Source organism: Plecotus auritus, assembly GCF_963455305.1.
Source record: "Plecotus auritus genome assembly, chromosome: 2".
In the NCBI taxonomy this organism is placed as follows: Eukaryota; Metazoa; Chordata; class Mammalia; order Chiroptera; family Vespertilionidae; genus Plecotus; species Plecotus auritus.
The window spans coordinates 13,246,115-13,258,644 of record NC_137771.1 but is presented as its reverse complement, the minus strand read 5'-3'; the positions used below and the strand labels follow the sequence as shown (position 1 = coordinate 13,258,644).

Sequence of the window (12,530 nt, the reverse complement as noted above, 5' to 3'; positions counted from 1 at the left end):
TGCCTAAGTCGCGTCCATCATGTGTATTTGTTGAATGGTTATATCTTGTGACTCACTCCTTACAATTTTAAGGAAATTATAGTGGTGAAATGTGCAAAGATTTTTTTACTACAAAGGTAATAATTATTGTTTATAATGACCCTAAAATGCTACCAGTTTAAATATTCAACAGTATGGGAGTTGTTCAGTATAGTGTGGTACTTGTACATAGTCATTAGAAATAATTTTTAGAAGAATATTTAATGATATGGAGAGGTAATGATAATATTTGTCAGAAAAATCCTGCAAGTTTAAATATTAATAGTAGTTTCGTCTGTGAGATTGCTAATGAATTGTCTTCTCATTTTTAATAAAATGTAGAAGTGATCTTTTCCAACACAAATAATGTCCTCCGTATCATTGGCTTAAGTTTAGAATCTTTAATATATTTTTTCTAACTTTAAAATACTTCATTATATCTTAAAATATAAATATTCATTCATTTGCTGATGTATTGCTGTATGGATAAAGCCTTCTTACATGAACCACTGGCACAACAGGCTGATGTGTAGGCTTCATTTTTTAAAATTACTATTTTTTTTATTGATTTCAGAAAGGAAGGGAGAGGTAGAGAGGTATAGAAATATCAGTGATGAGAGAATCATTGATTGGCTGTGTAGGCTTTGTTTATTTAAAGGAGAATAGGAACTTAATGCTTATGAAGAAATCTGAGTGTAGAATCAGTGTAGATTTTTAATGTTTTCTCTCCTCTTATTTCCAGTTGTCTTGCCCATACCTATTTTGAAAGGCAGGTTTTCTTAATGACTTACTTCCATTTTTTTTCGAAAACATTTTTCTTTTACATAAGCAGTAGATTTTTACTTTTGCAGTCATCTTTCATTAGCTTGTGTAATTGATTTTTGTAACAAGTTGGAGAATTTGAACAGAATTTTGGTAAGTATATGACTCGGGCAAATTATCCGGGAAAGGCAAAGTGTAATACAGAGAAGCTTTGTAACCCTGAGTGCCCAGGATGCTCTGTCTATGAAGGGATGGAGAATTAATATAGTGAGCTTATATTATTGTGTAAGTCTTAATTTCTTTTAATCTTAGGTGACATGTTTAGAATTACATCAGATGCATAAAGAATTGTATTCATTATCATTTAGGCTTAGGGTACAAGAAAAAATATTGTTACCCCAAATTTTTTCACTTTCTTTTTTCCTAGGTGGGTCCTATGTGTATGAACTCAGTGCAGTGCTCATACACAGAGGAGTGAGTGCCTACTCTGGCCACTACATTGCCCACGTGAAAGATCCACAGTCTGGTGAATGGTATAAGTTTAATGATGAAGACATAGAAAAGATGGAGGGGAAGAAATTACAACTAGGGATTGAGGAAGATCTAGGTAAAACCTTTAAGTTGTGAGTGCCCTTTTAAAATTAAATATTTTTTTGCCGGAAATATTTGTGATAAGTTATTATGGTCCAAGATTGTTATGGGCTGTCAAGGATATTTGTATTTCTTAAACACAATTTCTGAACATCTTTTATTAGCAATGCTTGAATTAAAAAAAAAAAAAAAAGATTTTGCTCCAGAGGTGGTTTCCATAATGTCATGTTTGATGGCAAATATTTAAATATTTCCAATTATCATGTTAATTGGGAGAGAGGATGGTAAGTATTAAACTAAAAATGATGGCTAGCAGATTTAATATGTAGGATTTGTAGTCCTTTTCTCTGGGTCAGGAAATTTATTTTTGGCAAGAACTACACAGCAAGGGAACTTTGCTCCAAGGACGGTACCTACTCCTTCCTGTTGAGTGTCTTATCCACCCATGGAGCGGGGGGCAGCACCTCTGGGGAGGAAGCTTTTTGCCATTTTGTAGTGATGAGTTCTGCCTTAAAAAGTACTTCTTGAAATAGTATCTTAGTATGGAGCTCTCATCAACTTAGTTTTCTTAGGCCAAAATACCCATTCCTTCCCTGAAGGAGTGCATCGTGGCTGAGGTTTTCAATTTGTCATTTTTGGGTGACATTTGGACGGGATCTAAATAAGGGAATAAGTGTGTGTCTCCATGCCACTGTTCTTTTTTAATGGGTCAGAACCACTTTTCCAAGAAATCAGGGAGGAGCATGGCGGTTGGCTGGCTTTGCTGGCTTTCAAGGCATGTGGGCAATCTTTCTACAGATCTCCATGTGCTGACTATTCCTGTAATTTAAATGTAGAAAATACTCTTAAAAGAATAGTAGGTATTTATAGACCAGGTAGAACATTTAATGTTTCTACTGATTATTATATTCTTTTTGCTCATTAGAGTGTCTTGAGTGTGTGTGTGTGTATTAATTTTATTTCTTTGGGCAATTGAATTAAGTCTGGATTTATTTTTATAATTTAAGACCAATATTAAAATAAAACTCAAGAGTAGTAGCACTTTTATTGTTCCAGGTATGTTCTCATGAAAAACAGTACTTATCATTTTTTGAGAATGGAATATGACAGGCAAGGTAGTGGGGGTGAGGGGAGGAAACTTTTTTAAAGATTCAAACATCTATTGAGCCTGCTAAATTTGTGTTGCATTTTAATGTAGATCCAAATAAAAGTTTCTTGATCATATATTGTAGGAATTGTTTTTAACTCCACCCCACCCCCATGAAAGAATAAACAAACTAGGTGTTCTAATTTAATCATCTTTGATTTCCCTCCCTCAGCAGAACCTTCCAAGTCCCAGACACGTAAACCGAAGTGTGGCAAAGGAACTCACTGCTCTCGAAATGCATACATGTTGGTTTATAGACTTCAGACTCAAGAAAAGCCTAATACATCTGTCCAGGTACCAGGTAAGCAGCTTCCCAGGATTGTGTCAGGCAAGTATCTTAGAACACAATGCTGGAAGGTCAGTGACGGGAACAGACTGTTTTTGTTATTTATAGGTTGATAGCCTATTGTAAATATTGGTGAAAGTAGATATAATCATTACAAATTTGCTTTAAAGTAGTGAGTTTTTAAAATAAGGGAGCCTTTAACAGAACTGTTCCATTGAACCTCCCTAACCTCCCACCAAAAAAAACCACAAAAGCAAATTTTAAAAATCCAATAGGTGGCCCAGGAGTATTTACGGAGCAGTTTGGGCCTCGCTGGCGTGGCCCGGTGGTTGAGTGTCAGCCTATGAACCAGGAGGTCATGGTTTGATTCCCGGTCAGGGCACAGGCCTGGGTTGCTGGCTTGATCCCCAGTGTGGGGCATGCAGGAAGCAGCAGATCAATGATTCTGTCTCACCATTGATGTTTCTCTCTGTCCCTCTTCCTTCCTCTCTGAAATCAATAAAAACACATTTTATAAAGAGCAATTTGGTTTTATTTTGTTCAATTCGTAAGTATTTTCTAGATTTCAAAAAAGAAGAAAAGAGTTGCCACTGGCCTGTAGCATTCTTTAGTTGCCATTTTATCTAATACTGTCCTGTGCTCTGCAGCACCATGTGTTGTTTTTAATTTTTAAAAAATATGTTTTTATTGTTTTTAGAGAAGAACGGAGAGAGAGAGAGACGCATTGATATCAGAGAATAACATCACTGTCTCCCACATGAACCCCGACTGGGGATTGAACCAAAAACCTGGGTATGTGCCCTGACCAGAATTTGAACCGGCAACCTTTTGGTGCACAGGATGGCACCCAGCTGAGCCACACTGGCCAGGGCAGTAGCATGTATCTGAAGTTGTGTTTCAAGCCGTCTGATGGTTCTGGTTGGCTATAATGTCATGGATAGCCAGGAGGGGACTCACACTGTAGTGTCTGTCTTCAGTTTCACTTTTGCCTTCAGGTTGGGGGTCTCTAACAGAAAAGGAGACCATAGTAGGAAACCGCCACCAAAATATGAGCCAGTATTTGATATAATTTAGAGACCAGCATGGTTCAGTGTCTGGGAACAGGATAAAGTGGTTTTGTTTTTTCTTTCTGTTTTGAATAGCCTTTCTTCAAGAGCTGGTAGATCGGGATAATTCCAAGTTTGAAGAGTGGTGTATTGAAATGGCCGAGATGCGTAAGCAAAGTGTGGACAAAGGCAAAGCAAAGCATGAAGAAGTTAAGGAGCTGTACCAAAGGTTACCTGCTGGAGCTGGTCTGTAAGATATTCTGGGACAGCACTGTTGCCATTGAGTGCCTTGTTTTATGTTCACAAATGTGTATGAACTAACTTTTCCCTTCCCTGTCTTATAACTCACTAATGCCAGCCTTATATACTATAAAATTGCCATGTAAACCAGCACTAACGTGATGTGTAGCATTTCATATAATTTTCATTATCATGTACTTTTCAAAATGGGAAGCTCTTAATTACAAGGTTTAGGTCAGCACTCTTCATATAAGACAAAATAGATATTCCTATTTTGTGAGAAGTAACTTGTTCTTAAGGAAAAATTGGATTGGGTTACTATGGAGGCAGCTCAGCTGTTTGGTTTCCTTGTACACTTTGTACCCTCGCAGTATTAACAGGTATTTTAAATGAGTACTATTTCTTAGGATTAAGGAAACCTCAACTTTTTAAAGCTGGTATGCCATTTGTAATAATATATTGTCTCAGTCCTTTCTTAGACATGAATTCCTCTAAACCCAATTTCTACTTAAGGAAGAGAGGCAATTTAATCCTAATTTTAGAACATAAATACTCAAGCATAATTGTACTTATGTGTTTTGTCTTTTTTATAAACAAAAGATGAATATAAATGGCTAAATCTGAGGAATACCTCTTAAATTCTTTATTTTTAAATCCTCACCGGAGGATATGTTCATTGATTTTTAGAGAGAAGGGAAAGGAGAGAGAGAGAAACATGGATTGGTTGCCTCGCTTATAGGTCCTGACTGATGATCAAACGTGCAACATAGGCATGTGCCCTGAAAGGGAACTGAACCCGAAATCTTCAGTGTACTGGACAATGCTCCAACCAACTGAGCCACACCGGGCAGGCCTTAAAAGTTCTTTCTAAATGATTTGATTCTGAGCTTTCTTTGTAACCTATTATTGTCACTCTGTTCCAAGGGTTGGGATTGTCCTAAAGAATTAAACTGACCTTATTTTTATTGGAAATGATTTGGAAATGAACATAGGATTCAAAGTTGTAGATTCAGTCATAGGAGTTTGGAACTGGGAGTCAATTTTTTGAACTTTAGTCCGTTTTCATTATTCATTGGACAAGAGAAAGGGATTTATGGAGTCTGAAGGAAAATGCTCTTTGGAACCACTCTTTAAAGCTGCATGGTCCAAAGATGTGTCAAGTCAGCGCATGCTTGTGCTTCTCTTGGCTGTTTTCATTCTGTCTGTAAGGACTGTGCTGTAATAAAACAATCTTAAATTATCTGTAGATAAAGTATTTTAAATATTTTTGATGACTCAATCTTTATAGACTTAATAATGTTCCAAAAGAAAATATTTTGTTCAAAATCCAGGCATTAAAATATTATAACTTTGAACCCAAATGTGCATTTCCCTTTGGTAAATATTATAACAATAGCTTTGCTGGTTTGTCAGATGCTGAGATTTTATACAGTGCCATCTCCAGATTGATCATTGAAGAGAGTGTTTATCACCATTTGGCAGGTTGGCTTACCCGTGCCTCTGGAAGGCAATGCTTAGGTAGTTTGTGAATCATAGAAGTAGATAACATCTTTGAGAACCTGCCAGGAGCCTTTCTTTCGGGCAGAAACATTTGTGGTGTAAAAAGCGGTCCACAAGTGGGCTCTGACCTAACCATTAAGACGTATGCTTGACCTTGACTATCAGGGAAGCTCTGGGCAGAGATTGATCCAACTCTAATGTGATGGGGATGGAAAGTGGAAATAAAGAGCTCTGTGACCACAGTCACTTCCTTTCATGGGTTTCTCAGCACACTGAAACTGGTGCCCAAAATCTGCACACCTGGGAAGTATGGATTTACACCAGAATTATAGGCCCAGTCTCTGCTCTGTTCCTTACTATAAACCACACGTGATTTTTCTAATCTTCATGTAGTGCATTGAACCCAAACAGGAAGCTTCACTGGGAAGTTCACTCTGGTAGGGGATTGGAAATTGTTGTCCTGAACTAACCGCCTTTGAGTCCCATTGTTATTGCGTGGGCCAGGGTAGAGGTTACTCTGGACTTTGGACCCAGCAGACACCCCCTGGCAAGGAATGCTTTTTACTCTTTTAGTTTCCCCAGATTTCTTATAAAGCTCAAGATTCTTATGGCTTATTTTTTCACTTAGAAACAGCAGATATTATCCTGCACTCACCCTCCCCCAGCTGTGGGGGAAACAAGAACACCTGGTGAATCCTTCTTGAATGTTGCTCTGTGTCGCAATCCTGTTTTCCCTCCTTTGACAGCCTTCAGATTACTAAATTTTAATTGATGTGACTATATTAGGGAAAAGGTCAGACATGCTAAGACTTTGATTTTCCTTTTTTAGAGAGGGATTTCGCTTTCATAACTCTATCCCTGCCAAGTTAAACTTGATAAGTGGCAAATAACAATGAGAGGTATTTTAAATTTCATTAACCATATCATTATATGTTGTGAAATGCCATGGCCATGTTACCTCTACTAAATGTTAAGGTCTCCTCTTTTATATATTGTGTGAATGTATAATTAACTTTTCTGTATCTCTTTTCTTCCAAAAAGCTCAAAATGCTTCACATATCTTATCTTTTATATTCAACAACATCCCTGTGAGGTAGGTAGAAGGCAGGTATTATTACCTTCATTTTACAAATAAAAGACGTGAAGCATAGAGTTTAAGTGACTTGCTCAAGTTCAGTTTCTTGGTGGCAGAACTTGGATTAGACCTTGGTCTCAGCTTGTCACCTGCTCTTCCTCTGCAGCTGCGTCTGAGCTGATCAGAACAGTTTTAGCACAAACAAGACATCCAAAAATTCTGAATTTTGTTTTTGTAAACATTGAAATGTTTTATACTAAACGTAAGATGGCAGTTAGTTTTCTAGATTTGTAACTCAAGAGACGTATAAAATTGATCAAAATGGGCTTTGAGGTGAACTGTCCATCCCTCAGATCTCATCAGAAGTAGTACATAATACAAATATATAAATTCAACCTCTGTATGTTTTCTTCTATGTTTTATGCTTGGACTCACTGGAGATCTTTGTAAGTAATCAAAGCTGGCCCTTTACCTTTAATTTTGGCTTTTAGGGAACTCAGGGACTATTATTTTCCCAAATTAAAACTCATGTTGAAGTGTTTGGTTTTGTCTTAATTTTTACTACTTCAAATTGAAAATCAATTCTAGTGTATTTCATCCTAGAATTTGTTTAAAATACGCTTATTTTCTTGAAATAATAAATAATGAATAGATCATGATATGGATTGGGTGGGGAAATCAGTTCTTTTCATCCGTATACCCATATCATCTTGGATGAAGAAAAGTTCAGTGATTGAAACAGGCTCGTTAAAGTGCGGTTATAGCTGATGGGGGTTAATATCTCTAACTTAGAACTCAGTCAGGCTTCTTTTAATTTTCAGATGTGTATTATGTATTGATGAAAAGGGTTTTATGGAATAAACAGTAGGGGATGAGGTTATGTGATTTGCGAGCCAGCGTGGAGCGGCTTGTCAACAATCACGGTGTCCTGATCAAAGCTCTGCTGTGCTATCAAGCAAGACACTTCTCTCTGTGGATACCTCTTTTGTAGAATGTGGTTAATAATACCAGCCGACCTCCTAGGCACTGAGCAGACCCACCCCTGTCACGCGCAGCCTCTCACATAAGCAGCTTGAAACCAGAGGAAGGGTAGGGTAGTTAAATGGAGCTCTGTGTCATACTTATCCAACATTTCCCCCTCAACAATGATTCTTCTGTTTCTGCTAACTTTGGACAGTTTGCATTGTCTTTTGAGAAAAATGAATGTATAACTTAGTTAAAAAGCTGTAAAAATACATAGGTTCTTTACCTTGCTCTCTTCCTCAGAGCCCTATGAGTTTGTCTCTCTCGAGTGGCTGCAGAAGTGGTTGGATGAGTCAACACCTACCAAGCCTATCGATAACCACGCCTGCCTTTGTTCCCATGACAAGCTGCATCCTGATAAAATATCAATCATGAAGAGAATATCTGAATATGCAGCTGACGTTTTCTACAGTAGATATGGAGGAGGACCGAGGCTCACTGGTAATTTCCGATGTCTTTGCTTAAAAAAGAGTGATGTTGTAGGTCCTCATCATGTGATCTCTATGGTCATTGGACCCAAACTAAGCCAGACCAAATGTTCCTTACACTGCAAGAAGGATTTGCTAAATAAAGTAGAAGTAGCATTATCCATGGTATATTTATAATGTTAGGAAAGAAACTGGTACTGCTCAATTGGGCTTTTCTCTTTTTCAAAGCAGACAGAATAGGATACTTCTGAGAAAATCATCTGGTAGTATTTTGTTGCTTTATACATTACTCTTCAAAGTACTTGAGCCCTGGCTGGGTAGGTCATTTGGAGCATCACCTGATGCACCAAGAGTGCGGGTTTGATTCCTGGTCAGGGCACATACAAGAATCAACCAATGAATGCATATAATAAGTGGAACAACAAATTGATGTTTCTCTGTCTGTAAAAAAAAAAAAAAATACTATATATATTTTTAAATCAAAGTACTCAAAGCCTGGTCTAGTTGATTATAGATCTTCTGCCTCCCTGCTACGGTGACTTCTAACAGTATGAGATCTGCGGATTGTTACTTAGCTTATGAATGGAATCTGTGTGATTCTACCCTGAAGATAGAGCTGCATAAAAAACCACACAGTGTCCATAATCTATTTGGTTCTGGTTACCTCTCCTCATAACATTTCTTTTTAACTGGCAACAGAGTCTCCCACCCCCCACGCAATCTATAGATGAGTCTAATAAACGAAACTACCATCCCTTTGTCCCCTAAAATAAATGCTATTTTCTGATCATGTATCACTTCTGCATAAAAACTGGCACTTAACTATATGATCCAGGTCTTGTGCACATCTGGAGTTTTCTTTGTTTTTTGATTCACAATCAATAAACAGCAATGAGATGATCCTCCAAAGAGTCCAATTTCGTATGATTCCTGGCACTGTGCTTTGAAGTAGGCCTTGCTTTTTCTTTTTCCTTTCGTGTTCTGGGCTTTGAAGTGTTCCCATGAATCTCTTAAACGATTAACGTTACATTTATGGTTGTCAGATGCATTGACTCCCCACCGCACCATTATTTGATTAGGGACTTGTGAAATTTGCATCTAAACCCTGTAAACTTTGCATATCATGGTACAGATAGTTTTAACATATAGCATTTTATCTCTTACAACAGTGTTACTATCTTGATATTAACATTAAAATAATTTAGGATATATATCAAATTTAAAAAATATATTTTTTTATTGATTTGAAGGGAGAGGGCGAGAGATAGAAAAAAAGGTAGAATATTTCACTAACATTAAAAATACTGATTTCATAAAGAAATGTAAACATTTTGGATAGAGTGGGTTAAATTCAATTCATTAAAAATTGAAATCATCTACCTTCTAAAGCTGCACCTTTTGCTGTAGTTTTATTTTTTAAAAAATGTTTGGAAACCACTGCCTTTTTAAAAATATATTTTTATTAAAAAAAAATAAAAATATATTTTTATTGATTTCAGAGAAGAAGGGAGAGGGAGAGAGACAAACATCAGTGATGAAAGAGAATCATTGATTGGCTGCCTCCTGCACACCTCCCCACTGGGGATCGAATCCGGGATCCTTGAGTCCATATGCCGATGCTCTCTATCCAGTGAGCCAAACCAGCTAGGGTGATATATATCAATTTGCTGTGTTGTCAGAATTTGTGATTTTGGTTTAGAATTCTTTTGTGTTTTGTGAAATGGTGAAAGCATTTTCCTAACAGGAAATCTGTATGTGAATAAACTATTTTCTTTCATTCTCTCTGGCCCTAGTGAAAGCCCTGTGTAAGGAATGTGTAGTAGAACGCTGTCGTATGTTGCGTCTGAAGAACCAACTAAATGAAGATTATAAAACTGTTACTAATCTGCTAAAAACAACAATAAAGGGGTATGTTCCACCGTGTGTATTGTTTATGATAAACTAAGAAAAAACAATTAAGAAGAACTAACCTGGTAGCTGATTATTTTTAGATAAGAGGGAGTTGGATTTTTCTTGAAGAAACAAGTGTGTTGATGGGCATGGCAGAGCCAGATTAAATTTTGCAGTGATTGCCCGTGTGGTAAAGATACAGAAAGCTGAGTCACACAGCCTTTGCGACAGTATTTCATCATTAGAAAGATAGAAGCAGAGATGTGGACCTGAGGCCTGGTCAGACCAAGGCAGGGGTGTAAGCCTGTGTTCTGGCATGGAATTATAGAAAGCCGTGGTGGAACTTCATCCTGCCTGGTCTGGTGGTGTCCGCCTTAGATTTAGAGAATGAAGTATGTGTGTTAACAAATGGTACCCAGCAGAGCATCCTTGTCAGAAACATTCAGCCCAGTAAATCCAATTGAGAAAGAAAGAAAAGGAACATCCAGGGTCCTTTAGAGCAGCAGTCGCCAGCCAGTGGTCCGTGAGCCCGAAAGGTTGGCGACCGCTGCTTTAGAGTATGCTGAGCCCCACTCCCTACAGTACCTGTGGGTTCAGATACAATAGAGTCAATGGCATTTATTATGTCTGGATTTGATTTAAGTTGTGTATTGCCCAAACAAAGATTAATCTAGTCCACCATTTTTAGTCATTCCACAAACAGCCTGAATGTGTGTTTATGTGTAGACCTGGATGTATATATGTGAGTGCGTCTGTGTATACTTAGAGGCACAGCTGTATCTAATTGTGAATAGTAATCAAGTGAAAGAATGCAACCAGTTGATTGATGTGATCAGCATAAATGTAAATGAGGGTTAGGAGAAGCAGGGTAAGATGTAGGATGGAAACAGTACCGCAGTTCAGTAATAAGGAGTAAAAATGGCCTAAATGAAGAAGTGGGTTAGAGAAATTGTGTACATAACAGCAGACTTTGAATATTTGAGATTCCTTTTAGTTGTGGCCTTCACAAGAAAAAAAAAGGGAGGGGAGGATGTGAGGAAACGTGACGTGCATGATTTCACTTTCTCTCTGTTCCTCAGCAGTGATGGCTTTTGGGTGGGAAAATCATCCTTGCGCAGCTGGCGCCAGCTGGCTCTTGAACAGCTAGATGAGCAAGATGGTGACGCAGACCAAAGCAATGGGAAAATGAATGGCAACACCTTGAATAAAGGTACCTTCTAAAACCTGTGTCGATGGTTGTGAATTCTACCACAAAATTGTAAACATTTGTTTTTAGTAAAATTGGTTTAATTCCCATCCCTGTAATTTTAAAGAAAATTTTTATTAAACCTAAAGCTCTAAAAAAATGCCTCATAACAAATGAAAAGTGTTTAAGCTAATGACATCGAGCAAGGGTCAAAGGTTCAGCAGCTCAGAAAGGGAAGGCTGCTGCAAGTTGCAGAGTGTGTTGTAAGCCCAGGACGCTTTGGTTGTGGATTGTCGGCCACACTTCCAGGCTGCCTTCCTCAAGTGGAAGAGCTTGTGCTTCGGGTGAGAAGGCAGCTTTTGGAGAGCTTTTTGCTTATAACGTTTTCTGAGCTTTTTTTTTTTTTTTTTTTTTGAAGCTATGCTTTCAAATAGGAAATTATGTTAGTAAACCACTAAACTTAATTTTATAACCAAAATTTTATAAGATATCTAAGGCATAGGAACTATTTTTATATTTAAAAAGGAAACTAGAGTTTTGATCAGTTTACTAATTCAGAGGTTAAATTAGTGATCCATAAGCAATTATTTCATTTAATTTTCTCATCAAATATTATTTACATCTATTTTTATCATTTTAATATTCTTAACCATTTTACTGAAATACTTTGCTTTTTCTGCATTCAACCATATTATATCATTCCATTTTGCTTGGTGTGGGTCTCTCCTGTCATTACCCTTTTGAGAAAATAAAAACACCAAAGCCATTATTAGTTTTGAACTATGATTTTTAACACTTAAATTTGAAGTGCAAAAGAATTTGTAGAAATTACTGGACCAGAGAATTATCTTCATATATAATTGCTATAAACTGACACACAGTGGTAAATTTCCTCCAGAAGGTATTTTCCTCATGCTTTCATCAATATAAAGAGTACATCAGTCACATCCATTTTTTCCAGACTGATATATGAAAAATGACTTAGCAGTGGCAAGGCTTATGTCTTTCAAAACCACTGAGGTCGACCCTCGTCATATATTTGAGTTGTTACTTGTGTATATATGACAGATGCCAGTTACCTGATCATGTACTTCCTTTGCTCATTTCTCCACTTGAACTTTTTAATGTTTAGCAAATATTCTTTATATATATATATATATTAATTATATTTAAAATGTTTTGTGTTGTTAACTTGGAAAATCCATGGATATGATAACTATTCTTATCTCCTGATACTCAAGACTTCTCTTATTTGATAATGTTCCTGGTATACACAACTGAAAATTGATGTTGATGCAGTGAAGGCAAGTAAGAAAAGTTGATACTGGGAGAGAAATG

General features: G+C 37.1%; 1 protein-coding gene across 8 annotated transcripts in view; it reads left to right on the top strand.

The window, feature by feature from the left end:
* The window catches only part of USP48 (ubiquitin specific peptidase 48), a 62,321-nt gene that overhangs the window by 24,137 nt on the left and 25,654 nt on the right, over positions 1–12,530 (top strand). For 3 of the 8 annotated variants that reach the window (XM_080657622.1, XM_080657626.1, XM_080657621.1), the window contains 6 exons: positions 1,208–1,387; positions 2,691–2,819; positions 3,947–4,096; positions 7,932–8,129; positions 9,910–10,024; positions 11,086–11,216. In XM_080657622.1, coding sequence (XP_080513748.1) covers positions 1,208–1,387; positions 2,691–2,819; positions 3,947–4,096; positions 7,932–8,129; positions 9,910–10,024; positions 11,086–11,216 — 903 coding nt within the window. Of the gene's footprint in view, positions 1–1,207; positions 1,388–2,690; positions 2,820–3,946; positions 7,112–7,931; positions 8,130–9,909; positions 10,025–11,085; positions 11,217–12,530 lie in introns of those variants that run through there. The other 5 variants (XR_013960017.1, XR_013960018.1, XM_080657623.1 and 2 more) reach the window with 5 other exon arrangements.